Source organism: Thunnus thynnus, chromosome 7 (assembly GCF_963924715.1).
Source record: "Thunnus thynnus chromosome 7, fThuThy2.1, whole genome shotgun sequence".
Lineage (NCBI taxonomy): Eukaryota > Metazoa > Chordata > Actinopteri > Scombriformes > Scombridae > Thunnus > Thunnus thynnus.
In genome coordinates, this window is record NC_089523.1 from 33,214,247 (window position 1) to 33,240,024 (window position 25,778).

General features: G+C 40.6%; 1 protein-coding gene and 4 non-coding genes across 12 annotated transcripts in view; 2 read left to right on the forward strand and 3 right to left on the reverse strand.

Moving 5' to 3' along the window:
- Positions 1-25,778, reverse strand: part of plekhg2 (pleckstrin homology domain containing, family G (with RhoGef domain) member 2) — a 126,159-nt gene that overhangs the window by 85,888 nt on the left and 14,493 nt on the right. For 7 of the 8 annotated variants that reach the window (XM_067595578.1, XM_067595577.1, XM_067595576.1 and 4 more), the window contains exon 2: positions 14,891-14,971. In XM_067595578.1, coding sequence (XP_067451679.1) covers positions 14,891-14,939 — 49 coding nt within the window. In that variant the 5' untranslated portion in view covers positions 14,940-14,971. Of the gene's footprint in view, positions 1-5,091; positions 5,236-14,890; positions 14,972-25,778 lie in introns of those variants that run through there. The other variant, XM_067595579.1, reaches the window with a different exon arrangement.
- trnar-ucu (transfer RNA arginine (anticodon UCU)) lies at positions 13,403-13,494 on the reverse strand. The gene is given in 2 exon segments: positions 13,403-13,438; positions 13,458-13,494. It is a non-coding gene; the product is annotated as a tRNA-Arg (tRNA).
- trnar-ucu (transfer RNA arginine (anticodon UCU)) lies at positions 16,478-16,569 on the forward strand. The gene is given in 2 exon segments: positions 16,478-16,514; positions 16,534-16,569. It is a non-coding gene; the product is annotated as a tRNA-Arg (tRNA).
- On the reverse strand, positions 18,264-18,355 carry trnar-ucu (transfer RNA arginine (anticodon UCU)). Its single transcript is given in 2 exon segments — positions 18,264-18,299; positions 18,319-18,355. It is a non-coding gene; the product is annotated as a tRNA-Arg (tRNA).
- Positions 18,601-18,692, forward strand: trnar-ucu (transfer RNA arginine (anticodon UCU)). The gene is given in 2 exon segments: positions 18,601-18,637; positions 18,657-18,692. It is a non-coding gene; the product is annotated as a tRNA-Arg (tRNA).

The following is a 25,778-nucleotide window of genomic DNA, read 5'->3' on the forward strand; positions in this document are numbered from 1 at the left end:
GAAAGGCTGATCACCTGTGATCACCTGTGATCACCTGTGATCAGGTGTGATCAAAGGTGATCAGCCAGCTGCTGTTCAGGATCAATCAGATCGTGGACATTGTTGGTCTTTTTTTTTACTGTGTGGTTCTTTCTTTTTCTTTCAAGAATTTAGAGGACCACAAAATCATCCTCACTGCTTGATGAGTCCCATTTTGTCTCGTATTGCAAATTTTCGCAACGATTATAGTAATAGTAATTGGTGTGCAAAGACCTTTAGTGTTATTTTTTTTAATTTTACTGTTGGGTTATTTACCCAAACTAAAGCTTGTTATAATCTACTCTTTTTAAACTGACATGTTACAGTTTGTTATTGATTGTTAATAACTTGCTAACAACACATTTGTGACAGTTTTTAGCTTTTAAAGCTTGTTGTGTGTAACGCTGGCTCAAAATGACAGAGTGCTACTGGGTAAAGTTAACTCGATGTTGTGTTAGTGTTAATATTGACGCAAAAGGGGTAAAATTTTAGTGCAAAATAACTAATTATTAATTTAATAATTTGTTGTTGGAAGTTGAAAGAGGAGGGTAGTGAGGTAGGGTTCCCTCAAATACGCCAGTTCTAGTCTTTGTGCATCGTAGGGATGTGCAGAGAGACCAGTATTTGTATTTGTATTTGTATTTGTTGAGGCAGCAAAATTATTTGTATTTGTATTCAAATAAAAGTGGAAAGAGGCTTAAAAATCCTGTTTTTGTTTTTATTACGCTTTTAATTTTAGAAAATTAAAGTGATTTCTCTCTGGGGAACACCCCCAACTCCGGGAGTGATGTCCAACTAAGGAAATGTGCGTCATGTAGCAGGTGGATGTGACTCCCCTCGCTGAGACCTGCTGATAGACGTCACAGCAGAGACAGCGATGTAACCGACCTGCACTCTGGTATTTAACATGGTTTTTTTTTTTTTCCTGAAAACAAATAATTTTAAAATATTTGTATGAAACAAATATTCGTAAAAGAAACCACACTTTGTGCTTTGCCGAAGAACGTATTTGTATTCGGGCACACCCCTAGTGCGTCGAAGTTTGTTTCAAGTGTGGAACTGACTCATTGCTGCCTCTAGTGGCCGACGGGGGAAAACACCAAGTGTGACTGCAATTAAAAGGGTGCATGAATAAACGCAACACCCTCATTAATTTGAATGGTATCAGTCTGGCGATGCACTGGATTCTTAGTAATGTGAAGCTGTACGTGAGTATTTCTAATGTTTACGTCACAATCGTCGCAATGAAAGATGAAAGTAGTTGCTGTGGTAACGTTCCAGAGTTGTAAAATCCCGTCTGTGGGCATGAACGCCACTGTGCAGCATTTTGGTATCTGAGAAGCCTTTAAATGCATAAATGGAGCCTTGCGGTAGTTCAGGCGTGTTCCATACACCCTCCAATCATGTTCATGGTCATGGTCACACAACCTGCCTCTCTCAATAGGCGGTCTATATAAAGTTCTGCATCCTCGCTGCTACACTGGTTCAGAACTTCCTCTAAAGCCGACAAACTCAAACACATGTGGTTACAATAAACGTTTAAAACCTTGATGTGACGTCCTGACTTCTGTTACAGTAATCCAACTGGTCTTCCTGGATTGTATTTTATTATGTCTCGCCGGTACCTGAAGCAACACCATCAATGCAGCCTCCTGCGTTGTTTCAATGCAGGTCTGTTTTCTGCCGTACCTGCAGTCTGGCCACAGGGGGGCAGTAACGAGCTCGCTGCATAGAAACTTACTAACTTGTTGCACAAAGATGAGATTCATGCTTTGTCAGAAGTGTTTTGCAAGAACAAGTTTCAGTTTCACTAAAAGAAAATACTTCAAGGATGTCAGTTTGTCTAAGAAATTATCTTCTGGTTAATTTTCCCACCTTTGCTAAAGAGCGCCGCTCCCACACAGACCCTACGGACCCAGTAACCATAACCACAACCGCAAAAACAAATCTTAACCCTAAAAATTGTAATGATTGACTTTATGGAAACTTGCATTTTTTTCCTCTTAAAAAATGGGGCCGTCCCCACATTGTTTCAATACCGTATGAAGAGATTCATGACCCCACAAGATGAGTAATATCCATTCACACACACACACACACACACACACACACACACACACACACACACACACACTGAGCAGCAGCAGTTACAGCCTTATTTAGACATGGCATTCACAAAGGCTTCAGTTGACTTTGCAGCAAAAGAGTGAGTCAGTCAGTCAGGATGTGTGTGTGTGTTTGTCTAACCGTCTTCATTCATGATTCCTGTCTCTCTCTCTCTCTCTCTCTCTCTCTCTCTCTCTCTCTCTCTCTTCACTGACTGATACAGATCTCAATAGTTGTAATTGACCCGTCTCGTCGTTTATCGCCGTTTCATCTGGCTTTCAGTCATTCAGACGGAAGAATCTGTGTTTCGGTTCCTCGCAGCTGCTTTTCAGACACGACGGTTACAGACTCTCAACCCGCCTCTTCACCATTTAAACCGACCCTGGTCGTTTATTAGATGAAATATAGAATTAAGCTGCTTAATAGAATAGAAGAGAATAGCTTTATTGTTTGCAACTCCCGTAAAACAATAAAGAAAGTAAAACTAGAACAACAGATAAGATAAAAGAGCAATAAAGTGACGAACAACGCCCGGCAGTCATGATTAATACAACAACTCAAACCAAAACCAAACCAGAACAGAAATGTAGATACAGAGTGTTCATAAAAACACAACGTGTTAGTCACTGTACACTGAGGTCATTATTTACAGCAGCTGTCAGATACAGATATCAGACAGTAATAAAGAATGGAAGAATGGACTCCTGTGTGGCTTATTTGGTGGCATAGTGCAGTACGTGCGTGTCTGTGCGGCATCATGGGGGGTTTACTGATTCAGAGCAGCTCTGGGGGAAAAAGCTGTTTCTCAGTCTGGAGGTGTAGGCGTGGAAGGTCTCATAACGTCTGCCAGATGGAAGGAGCTCAAACAGACGATGATATGAGCGTGTGGAGTCCTTACAGACGCCGGTAGCTTCTCTGAGGCGGTGTAGATGTCCCCCCTCCAGGACTGGGAGCAGCATCCCAGTGATCTTCTGTTTGCTGGAGACGACCCCCTGTGAAGAGCTTTCCTCACAGAGACGCAGTGTGTTAGACGCTTTCTTCAGCGTCGCTGTGCTTTCTTGACCGGTGCGGTGGTGTTAGTTAATAACTTATGGTCTGAGTTAAAAATGTCAGCACGTTAAACTGGGACTCATTTGAATGGAATGAATGGAATTTACTACCAGTACACAATAGAGAAATTAAAACCATGTCCACACTAAACCACCAAAACTGATAAACACATAGTTTTCTCTCTTCGTTTTGTTCCTCCGTCCCCTGAAAACTTTTCCAAAACATCCTCCAGAGTGTGTAAATGTGAAAACACCAGCTCGGTGTTGTAGTGTGTTCGGGGGGAAAAAACGGAGGAACGCTGTCATATCGCTGCTGAAACAGACGGTAGCAGTAGCGCGGTGTTTCACTGGAAGAGGAAGAAGAAGAAACACAACGACAGTAATGGCGGACGGCTTCATGCGAGTCTCTTTATTGTCTACTAGTTATCGACCGCCTTTCTCTGCTCAAACTGTTGGACTCTGCTGCAATAAACTAAATGTAAGGAAGTCGCTGCAGAAACAGGAACAGCACACCACTTCTTCTTCTCTGGTTTTCCGTGGCTGACTTGCTCATCTGTCATCTGCACAAACATACCGCATGTTAAGTTTTTTGCTGCATATTCAGCTTTACCTTATGATGCATTTTGTGGTTTTCTGTTATCTATATCCTGTTCTGACAGTTCGTGGCACACGCCCATAAACAGCCGTCTGTTCTGTAGCCTCGGTTGCTAAGGCTGTCGCTAAGGTTGTTGTCCTTGTCTGCCACTGTAGCTTGTTTACGTAGGAAGCTTCCTGAAGCTGACCAATCAGAACAGAGCAAGCTCATCAGGAGGGCGGGGCTTAAAGAGACAGGAGCTAAAAACGGCCTGTTTCAGACAGAGGCTGAACTGAGGGGCTGCATAAAGGACCAGTAGAAGATAAATAAGGAGTTTTTTTTAACTGGAAATCATGTAAATATATTCCAGTAGAGCTCCAGAATATAAATATAGAGCTGGAAATGAGCGTCCTTTAAAGTTCCCTCATTCAGAGGGTATCATTCAGCGATATGTAAAATTGGCAGAACATTTACGTAACGAGGTGCACGTCTGAAAGAGGCTTAACAGTCTCTTTCCTTATCCCTGCTGAGATCACCGCAATTTTCTCTCACTCATAATCCCCTCCTCTCTCCCTCCCTCTGCCTCTTATCAGGTCTGGCTTCACTCCAACACAAAAACCACCATGACTTCATCCTCAGGATATTATAAACAGTGCTGACCTCATCACATCATCATCATCATCATCATCATCATCATATCAGCTAACAGAGAGAACTGTTCACAAGTGACTGAGCAGTTGAGAGAAAGACTGAAGCAGATCCAGACTCTGATCAAAAAAACAGATTGAAAAAAAATCCAGATATTATTACGTGTAAGCAAACGGACAGACAGCCTGAAAGAGGAAGCTGAGGGTGGAAGTAGCACGGAGGGACTAAAAGATGAAGTCAGAAAGAAAGAACCACAAACACTGAAACGGAAACACAGTTTCAATCGATTAACTGAATGATAGATCTCAGTCATTCATAAAGTATACGAGGCAATCCATGAATTAAAGCTAAAGCTGAACTACTAGCTCGACTGAAAAGCCCACACCTCGACGGACAAACAATAAATCAGATTGATAACTTATTGCTCCATAAAAGTCAATAAATCCATATCTGAATATTTTGGGTACTTTTGCTTTGAACAAAGGAGGAAGAGACTTCAGCACAGCAGAAAAAAAACACACTTCCAGCAACGTGAATCTCTCTGCGAGTCATAAATAAATTCAAATATAAAACATCATCGAACCAAACCGATCAAAACTAACGTATCAGGACTGATCGGCTCCATCTCAGCTGCACACAGAATAAAACACAAATACATACAATCATTAGATGCATGTCAGAGGAAGAGTGACTTACAGTTTGCAGGGTTCCTGTCTGTCCGTGTGTGAGTGTCAGTTGGCCAACATGCTGTTAAAATTCTCAAAATGTGAATTTGAACTGAATTCTGTCTGTGACACTCAAACTGAAAACAACATGTTCGATTTCCTGTTATTGGTTTTCTGTGTGTGTGTGTGTGTGTGTGTATGTGTGTGTGCATACACCTGATTTAAAATGCAGGATGTGGTTTGTTTGACACATTTTTTCAACCTATCTCTCTCTCTCTCTTCTTTTTCTCTTAAACGTACACTCAAGCAAACCTGTTTCTATCACTTAGGAGGACGTTGCATTGACTTACATTCATTCTCTGGAGACTCACGCTAAACTTAAAGAGTCCTCCACAGATTTCACCCCCACACCACTGACACAACTGATCAAAATCTATGCAGCAGAACCAGAGATATCGTCTCTTTTTTATTGTGTGTATGGGTAGTGTTCTGCAAAAGTGTTAGATGTTTAGATTCTTATGCATGATGCAACATCATCAGGGATCCTGTATTGTTTAATGACAATAACCTTAAACCAACTGTAATGTAAATACCAATAAATGAATGCTGATATAACATCGTATAGTAAAGACAAGTGTTAAACAAATTCATGTTAACAGACTGTTGTCTTTAATCCTTCTCCCTTAAACCAACACATACTGTATAATTTAACATCTTCCTGTCTGCTCCATATCCAGCAGTGGTGGAAAGTAACTAAGTACATTTACTCAAGTACTGTACTTCAGTATAATTTTGAGGTACTTCCACTCCACTACATTTCAGAGGGAAATATTGTACTTTCTACTCCACTACATTTATTTGACAGCTTTAGTTACTTTTCAGATGAAGATTTGACACAATGGATAATATAACAAGCTTTTAAAATACAACACATTGTTAAAGATGAAACCAGTGGTTTCCATTCAGTTTGTTGCCATCTAAATCCTGCACACTGCACCTTTAACTGAAGGCTCTGAATACTTCTTGCAGCACTGATATCCAAAAACTGTGATATCTATGTAAATCTCAGAAATCATAGTACATGATTCACACCTGTAACCTACATTTGACAACCTGTGATGTACTAATAGTTGAGCAGTAAATACACATCAAGAACACAACTGTAAAGGACCCCAAAACGTTCCATGAGGAACTCCCCTGCCCGTCCCTCCCACTGTCCTCCAACACGTGGACAGTCTTCAAACACGACGCCGCCTGCTAATTTTCTTGTTCCAGTGTTGTAAAGTCTGACAGCAACATGAACCTTTAACTCCATTTTCAGGGGGGAACACACGTCTCTGTCTCCGCGTTGCATAACTCTGAGAGGCTGACATCCACCCGAAAAACACAATGAGAGCAAAAGTCACGTTTACAGACACAAAATGATCACGAGGGCAAAATTAAAAAGGGTCGAGGTAGTACTTAAAGGGTAAGTAAGTAAAAAAAATGCTTCTTAATCATTTAAAATCCTCATTACATCATATCAAACCTGCATGTTCTGATAAACACAACTCTGTGTGGAAGCAGTGAGCTGTTTGAATGCTGTTTTAAGGTGGAATTTCCCTGTAAACACATGCTGTGAAACTATAAGGTTTAGTGGATTCCAGCGTGTGTGTGATTACAGTAATAACAGCTGGCAGAGCAGCTCCTCATTGTCATTATGGCTTCGACGACGATGATGATGATGATGCAACATGTTGGAGCTTCGCCGAAGTTTCCAAGAAAAGAACGAAACTTTACAGAACAGACTGATGCATGAACAGAAGGTTGAAAATATCTAATTGCAATTTTTCTCCAATATTGGGATTATTTTTCTTTCAATTCAACTACAGATGTATTTATGATATACTTAATAAATGATAAAAAGACACAATTAAAGCTGTCTATGTGAGCTTCCCCAACGGTTTCTTCTTTTCGACTGGATCATTTATGTAGAAAAAGACATACAAACATAAAAAATGATGATGTTTCTTCCACAAAATCACACAGACATGCAGACAACTCACAGAATGAAAACTACAGCCGAGTACATTCACCTGCAACAGGTGTCATTCCAGTAAAATCAACGGCCGCCAGCTTAAACTTTCCCTTTCTACAGCTCGTTAAGACACTCTTAATTATGTGGGTTATAATTAAAATCTTAAACTGGAAATTGCACTCCTTCAGATGATGTTTTCTGATCTAAAAACAATTAATGGTCCAGCCTCACATACTGTAAACCTGCTGAGAAGAAGAAGAAGATATTTAAATGGCTGAGACTAGCTGGCCATGCTTGCACTGGGATTATAAACTATTTGGATGATACGCCACATTTAAATGTTACACACACACACACACGTATAATTACAGAAAATCGTTCTTGACACGGCCAACTTTCCTGCAAATATGTTCGTTTCCCCCCCTGAGGTTGTCTTCTCAGGCTGCCCCCCCCCCCCCCCCCCCCCCGACAACAAGCTCCAACAATCCAAACTCAGCAAAAAACATTTCTAACCTTCCTCCTCAAACTGAGCCAACCTGACAACTGTTTCATGATTCATGGACTCTGACGGGAGGAATACAACCTGACAGCTGATTCAGGGCAAAAACAGTCTACCTTCCAAACTATTCACTAAACCCTCGGGAGATCTTTTTCTTTTTTACTTTTCCTGGAAATAATTAAATATTCTGATATAAGTGAGTTATGTGAACAGTCAGTATGTTTGTCCAAACACTTGATAAAACTCCTCCGTGGATGCAGTAACTTGTTGTTATTGGATGCTAATCGAGCGTCGACCCAACACCTGTCAGGCCTTCGGCGGAGATTTGGTTTCAACTTTGGTTTGGTTGGGACATTTTTTTATCAGACAGCCAAAATAAACAGTTGTGTATGTGTGCGCTCGCTGTCTATGTCTCTTTTTTCTCTCTGTACACACACACACACATTCACACATTAAGAGCCGGGGGGGTTACGTGGGGTTGTATAAATATGTTTGGATTGATTACAGAACATTCTCATTAGCTAAGCTCTGCTCTTACTTTCACTTCGGTTCTTCTTTTGGGAGTGATTTTCTCCAACATTAACGGAGCTTAGTGTAAGTTCAAGCAGACTATTATTCATTCAACCCCCCGCCCACCCCCGCCCCCCCCGGCTCCTCCTGCTCTCATATCGGCCGATCAGGATCTGGTGCGTCACTCTTGGTTTAAAAGATCAGCATGAACTCTATCAGGCTTATCATGTGTTAGCTGCCAAACTCTAAATCCGTTCATCTCTCTGTTGCTGTCGTATCAGTGTGAATCGCCGCCATGACCCTCCTCCCTCCCTCCCTCCCCCCCCGTTCACCCCCTCCCCCCCCACTTCATCCCCGTCAGCGGGTCCAGGTCTGAGATCACCAGAAGCGGCTCCTCTTCTCATCATTCCCTTATTCATCACCCACCACCAGTGTCTAAACTCCGTCTGGGGGATATCTTATTCTACTCCGGCCTTCACTTCCCCCCCTTTATAAACGATGATGACATCACGATGTGATCTAATCGCCAAAGACTTTTCATCACATTTTCATCTATTATGCTTAATGTTCAATAAAAAATTATTATCCACTTGTGGAACTGAAGTTCTTTAATTCAATGACATGTCTGAGTAGTTAGCTAACGACACCTGAAACTTACAGAGGATGCTAGCATGCTAATATCAATTAGTGCTGTGTCATAATTTTGCATGTATTTGGTCATAAAACAAAGTATTTGGACCTGATGATGGCGCTAGATGAAAAAAATCAGTAGATCAAAGTTTTTACAGTTCATCCTCTGAGGAACATGAATCTGAATCTGTAAATAATTTGGTGCCAATTCAAATTTTTGACCTGTTGGTGGCGCTAAAAGGAAGGTCAGAGGATCATCAAAGTCTCTAGAATTTCTCCTCCAGAAACTTTGAACATGTGAACCAAATTTCACAGCAAATTCATCAGATAGTTGTCTTGATATATCAGTGTGAAGCCCAGTGGCGGACCAACAATAGAGAAAGAATGTGTTGGGTAAAACTGCATTCAAGCCCCAGAGCCAATCAGTGTGAAGATAAGGGGATAGGAGAGTGGCAGGAAGCAGGGAGCGATGAAACTCTACACCGAATGTTTAAATAGGGGGGAATGTAACCTTAAACCAGATGTTTAAATAGTGGGAATGTGACTTTAGGCTCAAAGTCAACATTACATCTCGACCTCCTCCTGTGGAGAAACTAAAACACGCGTGTTTAGAAATGAGACAATCATGAAATATTAAACCTGTCGACAGAGAAAATCTGACCGACTGCACACTTATATAAGTTCTCCAGTGATCTCTTTATATTTTTATAATGTTTGTTGTTGTTGTTGTTGGGAAAAAAAACATAAATTAAACAGAGAAATCCAGGAAAGCGAAGTTAGGAAAATGCTTCTTGTTTGTGTGTGTGTGCGTGTGTGCGTGTGTGTGTGTGTGTGTGTGTGTGTGTGTGTGTGCGTGCGTGCGTGTGTGTGTGTGTGTGTGTGTGTGTGTGTGTGTTTTGGAAAGTGAAGGTTTCAGACTGCAGCAGAGATAAAGTGACATGTTGACAGAGACAGGAAGCGAGTCTTCTCACGTCGTCATTTACAGTACTGCGGACTGATGTTACAGCCCGCCCCGCATGACCTTTGACCCCTTTATAGTCGTGTGCCAAAGGCTGGGAACACACACACGCACACACACACACACACACATCCTCAGTTTCCTTGTGTTTACATTCATTCCTCTAGTCAGCAGGGAACTCCCTTAAACAATCTGCTAATTTTACATCACAGTTCTTTCTGACTGTAAACTGTTTGTGTTTACTTCACATCCTTACTGATCATTGTCTAAATCATCCATCGGTCTGTAAATTGACTTCCTCCGTGCTGAGTAGGCGTCGCTTTCGGTTCATCTTTATAGAAATCAACAAGCTGAAAACATATCGAGTGAGACGGAGGGTTTTTATAGTGTAAGTCTGGTGATGTTAATCTTTTCAATTAATCAGCAAATCCCATGTAAACATACTTCTGTCCGACACAGTTAATGTAAGCTGAAGCACTGAGTTTGTGTTACTCTGTCACGCAATTATGTTACCATGGTTACCGCTTCCCTGTTAACCCCTGACAACAATTAAGCTTTGAATATTCTATATATTTAAAGATTTTATTTAAACATTGGACATCTTGAATGTTGTTTTCATTTAAAACCACAGGAAAAAGTTCCTTGCTGTAAACGTTTTACAGAATATAAGCTATGGAAAGCTCCTTTTTTTTTGCTGATCCGAAAAATGATCCGATCCGTGACTCAAATCCGTGATACGAGCCGAACCGTGAGTTTCGTGATCCGTTGCTCCCCTTGTTTTCAGTAGTTTTAAACTTCCCAAGGCTGCATGAATATTTACCACCTGAAATAGCCTGTGTGTTGCATTCATGCGTTGTCATAGAAATAACAAACCCCAGCAGTAAACAGGAAGTAGCCCGACACAGACAGTAGGTCCATCATTTTTATTTATTTTTACACTATTTTCACCAAAACAAACTTGGAGCATCATGTCAACCAGACCGAGCTCGACCCGGGTTGAGTATCCAACCTCTAATGTAAACACCAAAACAAACAATACATTAATACTATTAACAAGTATATTAAAGCCTGATATATCTGTGGTTCATAACACGTGAAACGACATTTAACATGTGACAAAATTCACAGGTGAAATTATTATGTGAATTCAACCATTTCAAGTATAATATCATATGTGAAATGTGATATATTGTACGTGAAATTATAGATTTCATATGTTTCACCTTCAGGCAGATGTTTTTTAGGTATTTCACATGTGAAAACAACTAATGTGAATTCACATAAAGACAAATGTGATTAATAACGTGAAACGGTATAAAATATATTATTTGTAGGAAAATATAGACACACGTTTTTATTCACATTAAGCAACATTTCACATGTGACAAATTCAAGCACGTTTTTTAACAAAATATAAGAAATAAGAAATGTGAAAATGTGACGTGAAAACAACAATTTCCAATAAGTTCTACTACAGGAACATGTGGTTCTTCACATGTAAAACAGCATTTAACATGATGGATTTCACATGTACGTCCATGTGCATCTCAGATATTCCACATGTGAAAAAAGTCACATGATTCAAACACATGTTGTTCACATGTTTTTTAAGGGAATGTCAGACTTGAAAGCATTTCCCACCACAAGTTAACAATCTAAGAATTAGAGGTAAACTTTTTTGAAACGACTGCCGATGACGTAACGTGTTTAGTTTGTAATAAAAGGGCTGAGACCTTCAAATGACAGCAGCACATGTGCATTAAAGCCACTCTGGTCAGTGAAATGTGATGGAAACTTCTTATTTCTAACAGACTGTTTGTTATCAGACTAATAACAGCAGGTAGAGCTTCAGAAACCGGCCAATCACAGACAAGAACACACAACCCCCTCTTCTTCATCTCTCCTCCTCCTCCTCTGTTTCTATGTTTCTGTTCTATCGTTCGTCTCGGCCAGTTTTCTGCAGCCTTATCTTGGGCGTTCTCTCTATTTTCTGCTTCGTTCTTTTTCTATGGCTATAATCAACCGATCTGCTGTGGCATTTTATTTGTGTATGTGTGTCACGGGAGAAACATTGTTCAGCGCTACACTTTATCACCACAAACCATACAACTTCCTGCACACACTGACATTATTGGTGTGTGTGTGTGTTTGTGTGTGTGTGTGTTTGTGTGTATATGTGTGTGTGTGTGTGTGTGTGTGTGTGTGTGTGTGTATACATGCCAGATCTGCATGAATGCAGCTCTCAGCGTTGTGTGCACAGATTGTGTATGTTTGTGTACAAATCTCTTGCATTTACGATAATTGCAGAGTTTCATTGTGTGCAGAAATGTAGCTGTGTTCTGGTATGTTTCTACGTGTGTGTGTGTGTGTGTGTGTGTGTGTGTGTGTGTGTGAATGCTAACTATGGAAGCCAATATAACAGCAGAGCAGCATGGTGGCTGTGTGTAATTATACATCATTACTGAGCCTCTCGGTGTTTGTGTGTATTTGTGTGTGTGTGTGTGTACACGTTTTTCTATCCTTATTGGGACTGTAACTGGTATAAACACTGACCTTATTGGGACCAGTAGTCCTCATGGTAAGTCCTAATGTGGTAAAACATCATTTCTGAAGTCCTGGTTTAAGGTTAGAGTTAGACTGTACAAAATGAATGGAGTCAGTGCAACGTCCTACCAAGTTTAGCTGTGAAAACTTGTGTGTGTGTGTGTGTGTGTGTGTGTGTGTGTGTGTGTGTTATTGTTGTGTATAATAGCCTCAGCCTCTCTCTGGTTTGGTGACAGGAAGTTACAGCTCAGAGTGAAAGTAGAGCTGAGACTCAAAACACAATAAATCTTATTAAATTGGCTTTTAATGAGCAGCAGCCTCTCAGGAAAAATTAAACGAACTACCTGAGCTGTTAATGAACAATTCAAAACTGCATTAAATACCGAATTATCCAGAATAGAAGACAATATTTTATTCGGGAAATTACATTTGTAAGGGTGGGGGTGGTGATGTAGTTGAGGACACAACAACTGTTGCATTCTGGGTTGTTTGTAGCATTAATGTCACTAGGCTAGTGAGTTTCTTCCAGTCTTTTAATGGTGAGTCTGTTACCCCGGGATTCCACCTTGATTTTTGTGCCTCTGCTGTAGTTAAGTAGGCTACGTAGTTAAATGGGTTCTTTATTCGTCTGTTTTAATGGAGTTTATTGTTGATATACGACCAGGAGTCTGCACGGGGTGTTTTATTTTGAAAATTGACCGGATACTCAATGCTGTTTCTGTGTCTGACTTCCTGCCCAGCTCGATCTGCTCTGTGCTGCTTGACGCGGCCTCCGTAAAAAATAGACAAGGTGCCTGTCTTTAGTGCAGCGGAGCGGAGAGCCGCTTCTGGGACGCTTCTGAAACGCGCCGCGGTGCACCCGGTGGGATCGGATACATAAGTAGAGTGGCCGCGATCAGCTCCGGCAGTCGTGTTGGAGCGTTCCAGCTCCAACTGCTCGTGGAACATTTTTTCTGCCGCAGAGGAAATAAATTCATGACGAGCGAAAACGACATCTTTGCTTTTAGACACACAGCGAGAACTGAGAGGAAGTGCTTCACTTTTACTACAGTAAAGGTTTCCAGGATGAAGACTCTGTTCTTCTTGAATTAATAGAATCTAAGAGAAACTTTCCCAACAGGATGAGTTAAAAAGTGTGTTGTTGGAAAGTGGGCGTAGTCTTATAAATGGCACCTGTTAAAGCTCGACTCTGGTGGGACTCGAACCCACAACCTTTGAATCACTTCACTTCACCTTTTCTAGAAGTCCAATGCGCTATCCATTGCGCCACAGAGCCTCACATCAGTGGCCTGTTATTAGCTTCATTTGGACTTGGTTGTGGATGCTCCCATTTTACAAGAAATGATCCAAGATGTTTACCAACAGATTTATGCCAATAATTTTATAAACTGTAATTTAGTATTTAGTAATGTTCCAACTCAAAGTCCAAACTTAGACGAGTTTGGTCCAAATGACAGAAGTGTTCTCACATTTTATCGAGGATTCTTGGGGAACTCCCAGCATGTATTTCACATCAACCAAGCGGCAACCTCCAGGACTTTAAAATGAAGCCAAAAACTGCAATTCCTTGAACGACCACTTGAGGCTCCAAAAGCGAGTCAATCCCCATAGACCCCCATGTTAAAATGTCCAACTTTACAGCAGAAATAAACATGTTTACAGTCTGGTACAAACAACGGTTTTGGTCTCTGTAGCTAATTTCCTCTTTCATGACAACTGTACGGGGGGTGAATTTTGTTATAACTCACCCGTTTAAATTTTGTTAAGCCGTAAAGTTCTGCATAATGAAGGACATGGCTGCTTTGAGTGACAGGTCCGACAGCCGCTAGGTGGCTTCTTTCAGCCATTCAGCCCGCCTCTTTGCCCATTTTTGATTGGCTGGGAGTTAAGCAGAGTCACGTACTGCCAAGATGGCGACGGCCTGAGCGGCTCGCTTTGAGCTTCAAAACCGCTCTTCAGAAACCAACGGGTGACGTCACGGTAACTACGTCCATATTTTATACAGTCTATGACATCAACCAGCGGTACATACGTATGATGGCATGTGGTTGATTTTCATACCTACATAGAGAGACGTGATTTCTGCTCCCTGAGAACTTGCAACACTTTTAACCCTTTAAAAAATATTTTTCTTTATTGCATTTAATTTATGTTTGTTAGATTCTGGTATTGCGGCCACACTCGGTACTGCAGCATCATGTGACACACACTTTTTCCTTTATGGAGATTAACTTTGTTCCCAGAATCAAATATGATATTTATTGCTGCCAAATCAATTTATCTGAAAGTAAAATTAAAGTCCATTTTTTTTTATTGCGCTTTTTTGCTACTCACATGCATTTACATTTTGTTATTTGGCGCTTTTATTCAAAGCGACTCACAATTTAGGCGATCAAACGTTAGCGGACAGAGACTCAAGTAGCTGACCAGGTACACGTGCAATGACAGTGAGCGCTACAGAAAATATTGTTTTATTCAAATGTGTTATTATCAAAGTAAGAAATGACTGGAAGTGCACAAGTGCATAAGAGAAACCATAAATAACAAGAAGGTAGTGCAACAACAACACCTGTTAACATCAGTCTGTAGTCTGAGACTTGATCATTGTCTAAAACCTCTGTCTGTCCAGCAGTCTGTGTCACTGCACACATCTCTGTATTGGAGACTCTTACCTGTGTTGCTAGGCGATCTCTGGCTGCCACGCCGTGACCCCTCAGGCATGGTGCGATGATGTCACAGGAAGAAAAAGAAACCTGAAGATAAATATGAGAAAACGCCTGGTTAGCTTCCACTTCAACACTACGACTCTCTGTCTCATCCTTTTAAACAACTTCCCAGTAGCTGCTTTTCTTCTTCTTCTTCTTCTTCTTCTTCTTCTTCTTCTTTCTCCAAAACGAGTGCCAACATAAAAGCACAGCGGAGGCACAAAGAGACTTAACATTTAGGACGTTTTTCATACAAAAGAATTCTGTCTTCTCTTGTGTAAAAAGGGTGAGGACGTGTGTAATGTTTGGCTGCAAGACAAGAATGTGCTCTTTTAACCGTGTGTGTGTGTGTGTGTGTGTGTGTGTGTGTGTGCATGTGTGCATGTGTGCATGTGTGCGTGCACTGGAGGATGACGGCCTCCTACAAAGTCATTGATACAGTAACATACAGGTTGACCCAATTAGTCTGTTATACATAAACAAGTGTTTCTGCAGCTGTCTGCTGAACGACTGAGAGATGTGGGTCAGAGGGGGGGCGGCTGGGTGGGTGAGGGGGGGGGGGCGGCTGGGTGGGTGAGGGGGTGTCAGTAATACAAGCCAGATGCAGAGCAGGTCTGCAGGTTGCTAGTTAAAATCCCTGCGCTGTGTGTAGAAACACCTGCAGATTCTCTTTTATTTTCTCACTGCTGCAGCTTTAAACATCTTTTACAGAAGTTGGAAACAAATTTCCAATTAACTGGAACAAAAACTAAAAGGGAAAACTTCTGAAATATTTACTATGATCTTTAATTGCACTGTAAACAACATTACGTAGAGTTGGTTGAAGGCACATAAAGAAGTAGCTCTAACAAAAGTTTACAGTAAACATTTTCCTTCATTTTCTCTTCCAAATCAGTAAAATAAAATCATGTTCCTGTCATTTAACCAATAGAAACTCATTCCTATCGACAACTACAACTCCCATGAGACTTTGCAGCACCTCTTAAAATTAGGGAAAGATTGAAGATATGTTTTATTAAAAAGACAAACGTCCACGACATCATTTAAAATCTAGTTTAGATAAATAAGATCTCAGATTTACTCATTAAAACAATAACATGTGAGACAATGCTATTAAAAAGAAGCAAGAAAAGTGAAAAAATTATGAAATAATTTCATATGAAGGGAACAAGTTTAATTTAATTGATCTGTATAGTTGAGTCAATAATGTTTGTGTTGGTCTGTGAACATCATATGTGGCTTAATTATCTGTAGAAAGTGTGTATATGTATAATATCATTGCTTTGTGTGAGTGTGTGTGTTTAGCTTTAGTGTAATTTTATGTAATCATGATTTGTGATGTTTGCTTTGTATTTAAATAAAATTTAAAAACCAAAAAGGCAAATTCATCTTCACACCTCTCAGCATAACACACACACACACACACACACACACACACACACACAGGTCCTGCAGTCACACTGGGAACGCTGGGATTGGACGCAAATCTCAGGTCGCAAAATCATCCAATATGGACGTCATTAATAAGATACAAGATTCTCTTTACCATCATGTGGCTCTATGGCGCAATGGATAGCGTGTTGGACTTCTAGTTAAGTATGAGAGGAGTAATTCAAAGGTTGTGGGTTCGAGTCCCACCAGAGTCGTTATAGTTTAGCAGAAAGTAGCGACTGAACTCAAACAAGCCTCATCGTACGTTGATCTGTGTCCTCGTTATCATTCTGCTCACAGCTGGTTTTGCACAAGTGAAGGAAAGTTCTGTTAATTGATACAGAAATACTGAAGGATCCTTAAATGCGTTTTTCAAAATCTGATCAACCACAGTCATGAATATGTCAGGTTTTGGAGGAAGGTTAGCTGCTACACACTCACGGTCGACGTTTAAACTGTTAAAAACATCACACAATTTGTGAAAACTAAACAGATAAAAAGTTTTGTTTTTCTCTACTGTTAAACTTCTTTTACAGGCTACAACTAGACAAGCTAGCAACGCTACTGACAGCTAGCCTGCTAGCCTTCTGTCACCTTCAGCTGTCTGCGTTGGTCACATGACCTGAGCCTTGCAGGTCGTAGACTGTCTGTCGAGAGTCTCTCGTCTAAATGGTGCTTTTCCTTTTCTTTATTTCTTTTTCTCAAAATGCTGGAAGCAGTAGAGGAGGTAGAGAGAGATAAGGAGAGTATCACAGTGAGGAGACGCCTTAAAGGAGAAAATATGTCTTCAAGAAGGAAAAGTCTGGATTTATAGAAAAAAAACAAAGTTGAGGTGGATCAGGTCCAACGTTGTGGTTAACCAAGTCTGAGGTTACAGTGAGGCTACACACACACACACACACACACACACACACACACACACACACACACACACAGACACACAGGTCTTTAACATGTCCGTCAGTACTTAAAACACTCTGCGGTGAGAGAAAACAACGCACTCAAGTTTGTGTGTGTGTGTGTGTGTGTGTAATTTGGCCAACCTCATCATCACCTACCAAGGTATTTCCAGGTGCATCCGCCTCAAACACACCTCATCTCACACACACACACACACACACACACACACACACACACACACACACACCCCAGTGACAGACGAAGGCAGCAGACCAACGCTATCACTTACATCACAACAGCAGGGTCAGTGTGTGTGTGTGTGTGTGTGTGTGTGTGTGTGTGTGTGTGTGTGTTATTGAAGCATTATCTCGTTGCCATGCCAACCACACAGACTGAAGGAAGACTTCAACATTAAATTAAACAGAGCCGTCTCCGGTTAAACCTTTTGACCCGACAGTTTCATTTCCACACGTCTCCACGGCGACGTCAGCTTCAGATCCCACATTACCGACATTAACAGTACGAAGGGTCAAAGGTCAGAGGTCACAGCATCCTGTCACCACGGCTGATTCTAGATGACTGTCCTCCCGAGACTATTCTGATAATCAAATAATTGATTTTGTCATTTTTTTTAAAGGCAGAAATGCTTCATATTTCCTGGTTGCAGCTTCTTAAATGTGATGATTTGAAGCGTTTTTTGTGTCGGACGTGACGATAAACTGAAGTTCTTTGTGTTTTGGATTGTTGATCAGACAAAACAAGACATTTGAGGACGTCTTTTCTGAAATTTTATGAACAAAACAAGGAAATAATTATCAGATTAATTGATAATTATTCATTGCAGCCTAAGTCCTCCCTATGAATATACTATCTGTTGAGCACATGTGGCTCCAGTCTGAAGACTTTTTTTTAAAGAACTGTATCTCAGTACAATTGTGAGGTAGTTGTACTTTTTCTCTCTCTGTCTATTTAACTCTCACCACTAAGACATCACGCTGTCTATAAAGCTCGACTCTGGTGGGACTCGAACCCACAACCTTTGAATCACTTCTCTTGTGCTCGACTAGAAGTCCAACGCGCTATCCATTGCGCCACAGAGCCTCTTAGCTGCTGTTTATGGTGCAAAGTGGAAGAAACGTTTCATGTTGACCCCGTTAATGACTTGAATCAGCCAAATCAGCAACCGGAAGAACTATTCATATCAATAGTTTTCCTCAATAAATCATCCAAATGTGTCTCATTGATGGTGTGGTCCTTGCTAGTGAATCAAAACTTTAAAGTGCAGTTATCTACGTTGACATCGACTATAAATCCACGTAAACTGAATCAGAGTGCAGTAAAATAGAGGCTCTGTGGCGCAATGGATAGCGCGTTGGACTTCTAGAAAAACACATCTGAAGTGATTCAAAGGTTGTGGGTTCGAGTCCCACCAGAGTCGATGTTTAAAAGCTTGACAGGCTGTGCACACCTACGTCTGTCAGTGTGCACACAGTAGAAGACACTTGTGATTAATATCTGTCAAAGCACAACTGAGTTCTTTAAAATACAATCCAAATAAAGAAAATCTCACGCATTAACTTGTGGCTCTGTGGCACAATGGATAGTGTATCTCTAAACAGGCAGGAGGCGTTCAAAGGATGTGGGTTTAAGTCCCACCAGAGTGCAACACAATGTGTCTGATCAACAGCTCCTGCCTATAAAATGCTCAACCGCAACATAACTCTGTTCCCTTTCTTGTCAGCAAGAGATCAAAGTTTTCATAGTTTATTGCGCGTATGATCACACATCAAAAGAGGATCACAAGAGAAGTGATTCAAAAGGTTGTGGCTTTGAGTCCCACTAGATCTTTAAGAGAGGAACAATGCCTGCAAGATGAAACACCTCCGGGGAATTATCGTCTGTGATGACACGGATCCTTTAAACGGGTTCATTCTGACCTAAATCTCATCAAAATGTTCAAACTAAGCAGCTAAAAACTTTAAAGCCAGTCTGAGGCTGTGAGAGAGACCGACCTTTTGGTTGAGATATCACCCACCTGCATGCAAACCTGCGTCCATCATTAATAACTGATCAGCTGTAAACACAACCTGCTGGCTTCAAAACTGAATAACGAGGTCAGAGACAACGAGGCGACGTCACGCTCGCTGCCTCCTCTGTTTTATTCATCGCGTTTGAGTTCGAACACACGCACGAAAATAGAGATTGATGACAGTAATTAAGAGATTCTGATGCAAAATAATCTGAATTATTAGTCATACTTTGTGCCTTAATGAGCCTGTAGAGTCTGCAGAGTCCTAAAATATCACAACACACACAGCCTGGGAAACAACGCTATATTATCTGTGTGTATGTGTGTTTACATTTTTCCAGCTTCTATTGGGGTTCATGTTTATATGAGATCACTGAGGCCTCCTGGGTCTCAGCCCTCAGCGTCGCCTCCCAGGCTGTTCATCAACTCGACGAGCTTTACTATCATCACATATTCTGGTTTATTCAATGATTTGACATCAAACACAGCGCTCAGCAGACGCTCTGATAGCAGCGAGTCCCACTTTAGTGTTTTAGACAACAGATAGACGGTAAAAGGACTAATCTTACATCTATCAGTGAAAGTCATTGTGTCTGTGTATGAATATCAAGTGAATGTTTGTTTCCATCCACTCCTGTTGTGTAAATATTAGCAGATAAACTCCAGTCGGTGCCATTAAACCGTTGCAGAAGAAGAAGAAGAAGAAGACACGATGAGATGTAAAAAAGACCTTTTACATATTATTGTATAATTATTAATCATCTGTCAATGTTTATGATTTTCTGTTCTGCTTTGGTGATGTAGGTTTCTGATCTGTCATGACAATAAAGCTTATTTGAATTTTGAGATGACGTCATTAAAAGAGCGACAGTCAAAGTTAAAACAATATAAAATATGACATTTCTGTTAGTTTCATGTGTTAATGTGAGGAAGGTTACAGGTCACATGACTCATGTACGTCATCATTTATTCACTCAGTCTGTTTACTTTTGATTTTTATCCACACAACTACTGTTTTTTTTTATTTTCAGCATTTCACTCAGGTTTTTTATGCATAAATTGAAAATGCGAATAAAACAGGTGGATGGAAACATAGTGTGTGACGTCAGAGAGAAGTGGTATCAATATGTAAGACAGACTATTTATAGAAATAAAATAAACTTTTTGTGTCTTTCTGTCAGAATAAAGAGAGGGGAAAAAAAGTTTGATATTTAACCCTTTCATGCATGAATTATGATAACCTCAGCCAGTGTTTTTATTCCTCTTTAGGCATGAAAAAAAATATTTGAACTTCATTTTTTATAAAAACACTACAAAAAACTTTTATTTACCTGCAAGGGTCTGTTACTATAGAAGGATTGGCGAGATGTTCCTGAGCTGTTGAGCATTTCCGGCCAGCAGGCGGCCATCTTGGTTTTGAGCTTTTAGGCTGCATTCACACCAAATCAGGTGGTGCGGCCAGTCGTCCCATTCATTTGAATGGGACGTAGTGCGGCTCGACTGCGGCCATTTTGGCCAGAGTCAACTTTTGGAGAAACGTAACCCGACGTCACTGCGGCTGAAGGCTGCGGTGGCCAATCACAGCGGGAGATCAGACTGACAAGAGTTGTAAACTCTGTCATGAGGGAGAACAAAGATGTTACTAGGACGAGGGGAGGACATTTCTCTTCACTTGATGACGTTAGTAAAGTTGCTGTCAGCTTCCCAACTCATTTTAAAAAAGACGAGAGAAAAAGAGAGAGAGAGAGAGAGAGCAGCTGTGGTCAAGCGAGCTAGAGAGTGAATGAAGAGAGGGAGCACTAGTGGCAAGAAAGCCTGTGAATCAGATCAATAAAACATTATTTTCTGATTGTTTCACAGCAGTTACATTATAGAGCACAAATAAACACGCCCACACCCCTCCAGCACACCTCCGCTCGACCCTGCAACTGAACGCCGCACCGCCTGATTTGGTGTGAATGCAGCCTTACATGGTTTTGAGAAATTTGTGTTGCACTTACAAAGGCTGGCCAATGGATGGCGGCGTATGGGACGACACACTAGAGTCCACTGTGTGCAACTACCCATTAAAACCCATGCATATCTAAGAAAACGGCTTTTGAATATCTGTCCACTGTAGTGACCACTATGCATGAAAGGGTTAAAATAAGTTTCCAAAAATGATTAATAATAACTTTTTAAAATAGTTTCAGAACTGTTCCTACAATTTTAGTCCAATTGTCACCAAATCTGGTCCATAAATAGAGATAACCTCTGGCGATAAGTGACTCACTCTGCTATAACTGTTTAACATATGGTGCAAATATCAAACAGTATGAAGTCAAACTGAAACAACATTCACACAGAGAAACATTGGATGCACTCTGAGGACCGGCTGCAGATGGATGTGCCCTCAGGCGCTAACGCATAGCATAGCTGCGCTCCTCGCCAAACACTCAGGAAGTGATTCAAAGGTTGTGGGTTTGAGTCCCACTAGAGTCAAACTTTATAGGTTAAATGTTGACTCAGTGGAAAGAAGAGGCAATAACGCTTAAACATGATCTTTAATCTTTCGGAGTGAGATCACTAAACATTAGAAATTGGATTAATTTGTTTTATTTCGCAGCGTGTATCTGCTCAGAGAAACACAGGGGAGAGTTCTGAGAGACAAACCGTCCAGATGACATCAGATCGTTTTCGAAAGCGAGAGGCTTCTAGCCAAACACAGAGGAAAGGGATTCAAAGGTTGCGGGTTCGAGTCCCACCAGAGTCAGAGAGCTCTATAGGCAGAATGAAAACGTAGCGCTGACAGTCGACTCGAAGTGTTTATCAGAATGAATCCACGACAGGAAGTGACTGATCTTCGAGTCGAGGCTTCACAATATTTCTCTCGCTCTTAAATTACACAATCACAGAGGCGCCTGAACAAGCTGAAATAATAAATAATATCCTCCGTAACTCGAGCTGTAAAGACTCCGAACATAAAAAAACTTCATCTGGTGGTGAACTTCACACTGAGACTCTATCAGGGTTTGGTATCTATAGACAGATTCTGTCTATAGCTGTCTGGGTTCTTATCATAGTGTGACATTTTACTCTGTTAAAGTTCTGCAGATGTTTCCAACTATGAAAGCTGTTTAAGTGCAGCTGGAGCTCATCTTATATATTTTCTCATGTTTTAGTGTCTAAATGCACAAACATGTCAGTGTTTGAGCTCTGAGAGAAGTGGCAGAAATCTATAATTGATATTATTTATGGAAATAAAATAAACTTCATCCAGTTTAGTTTGTTTCAGGTTTCAAGGACTGCAACCACAGCGCAAATGTATAGAAACGCAAGGTTATATGTAACACACACACTTCTATTTGACCAAATATAATCATTTACACTGACTCCAAGAGATCTTCAAGGTCTATTCTGTATCTTCTATCCATCAAACAGACACCCAGATTATAGCTGAGTGTCTGTTTAAAGTACGATGACAGACGAGATGCTTTGGTTGTGCAGTTATATTACACACAAAGATGCATCCATGGACAACATCCAGTCTTTGAATAAAGCCGAATATCAGCTGTATTACAAAGGAAGATCACATGAATCAACTGTATAACAATAATACAGAGAAAGGTTCATATGGACCTTTACATTTTTAAAGCCATCATTGATAAACTTCCTGGTTACGTTTGTTTCTAACATCTATCAGATCAGATCATCTAGATAAATAATCCTTAGTGTCACTACAGTCTGCTCTGAAGTTGGTTAAACTGCATTTTCATAGTATATAAATATACCTTGAGTGGAAACACTTACAGGATAAACTTCATCTGGAAACACAACACTCGTATCAGGATGTCAAGACGGTCATTTTTCTCCGTTTTCTGACAAAATGCTTACAAGGGGACATATTCTACTTTTTGTGATTTTCTGTTATTTATTTCCTGTTCTGATGTCTGATGTTAAACATGATCAAAGCTCCAAAACTTGATGTGAACATGTGTAGAAATGCTGCCTGTAAGTCAAAGGTCAGGGCTTCAACCTGCGCTGAACGGCTTCGTTTGCAACGTTTTTTTTTCTACCTTGCTGACGAGCTGACGTCGTCGATGCCCTTCCATAGCCTTGGTTGCTAAGGTGGTTGCTAAGGTGTTTCCATGTGTTGTCCACTCTCATATTTCAGATGTGATTCAGCTCCAACATGTCTGGATGGATTTGACAAGTTGACATTTGGAGTAAAGAAGAAGAAAAAGCAGTGAAATCCTGCGGCTGTAGGTTGTTTCACGGTTTGTTGACGTACTTTCCCGAGCCGGCGGCGGATGTTTGAATAAAAGATTTAAATGTCACAAAGAGCCATATGAGTGAATTATTGTCATGCCATTCTGAACAACCCACACACACACACACACACACACACACAAACACACACACAAACACAATGGCTGCTGCCCACTGTTTCTGTCTGAGACAAGACAATGTCAAGAGGCCCCCAATGACCCAGAGAAGGAAACACACACACACCCATTGTGTTTAGGAGGGTGGTGGCAGAAAATTGTTAGATGGAATATCACACACACACACACACACACACACACACACACACACACACACAGACATGAACATTCATTTACACTGTCACAGGAGCGAGGACACACACACACACACACACACACACTCAAGCGGTCGAGGCTAAATAAACGCAGTGACAGTGAGTGTAAACTTCCAGTAGTGCTGTTAAGAGAAGAGACACACAGACGCCTCCTGTCCTCTGTGTGTGTGTGTGTGTGTGTGTGTGTGTGTGTGTGTGTGTGTGTGTGTGTGTGTGTGTCCATCCATGGTTACACTGCAGACAGGAGCTGCTAACAGCTGATTCAGCAGACGAGACTTTTTGACAAAATGTAAACAAATCTGGTGTAAAAAAAAACGTGTGTGAAAGAAGAGCAGCAGCACATCTGATCAGCTTTAATGAGGTTTTCTTCTCTTTGATGCTTTTATTTCTTTCTGGTTCCTAAACAGGCCGACATGTTGGTGTTAGCATGTTTCATTTTTGTAGAAGAAGGAAAAAACTGTATTTAAATGACAGGCGAGTTCATTATTAATTAATAAACCAGCAGGTAATATTCAAATCACCACACCTTCCCTAGAGACACTAATAGAGCTGCAGTGATTAGTCAATTAATCAATCAGCAGGAAATTAATAGGCAACTAATTTTAGTCATTTTTAAAGCAACAATGTCAAACATTTGCTGGTTTCAGCTTCTCAAATGTGATGATATGAAGCCTGTTTGTGACATAAATGATAGTAAACTGATTATATTTGGATTTTGGATTGTTAATCGGATAAAACAAGACATTTGAAGACGTTATAACGGCATTTTTCACTATTTTCTGACATTTTCTAGGCAAAATGATAGATTGATTAATTGTGAAAACAATTGTCAGATTAATCAATAATGAAAAATAATCCCTGGTTGCAGCTCTAGACACTGATACAGTCCACATGGGACAGTTTAAATGTGAAGTTTCTCTCCTCCGTCCACACTGATTTGTTGTTTTCTCGACCAAAAATGAAGCTTTTTTGAAAACTCTCCCGAGTGCATAAATCTGAGTTTTCAGATGTATATTATGATGTCAAGCTGGTCAGATGCTGTTAAACAACAAGACAACTTTATGTCTCCTCTGTGATCGATTATTTTTTTTTACCGTCAACACAGCTGATCACATATAAAGCTGCCGTCATGAAACTGTATTTACGGTGACTGTCAGACGACTGTTGTCAGTTGTAGCTGTTCCTCTTCCTCCTTCCCTCCGCTGAACCAGTGAACTCACATCATAACAGTATGTAGGCCAGTACGCTGTGTGTGGTCTCACTGTGTGTGTGTGTGTGTGTGTGTGTGTGTCTGTATACAGATGCAACATTGTGTTTGACAGACACACACGGACGCACAATAGCACCACACTGTTGTCCTGCTGTTTCTATTGTACTCATGGCGTCGACCAGCTTCTCACACAAACACACACACACACTGAAATGAGCCTGTGCATGTGTGTGTGTGTGTGTGTGTATCTGTGTGTGTGTATCTGTGTATCTCACTTTAAAGAGATGTCCGCTACACTTCTTTCTGCATGTTGAACATATCAGAGCTGAAGTACAACAGACTTACGAGACTCTAAACTACAAAATAAAACAACAATCACTCAACAACCACAACTCCAGTGAGACTTTAAGAGCCACTGAGTGATCACACTGAAGATAAGATAAGACACACTTATTGTCTCAGAGGGAAAATTTGTCTTGGACTAAAGTGTTTGAACACAACTAAATACAGAAAGACATACAGACAAGATTAAATACATAATTTGTACAGACACAAACACAAATACACTGTTGTACCCCTCATACACTATTCCTAAAATAATTTAAAAAATAATGATCTGTGGTCAGTAAAGTGGAAGAACATATTAAAAAGAATTTAAAAAATAAAAAGGTGAAAAACAGATGTGGAAAGAAGGTAATGTCCATAA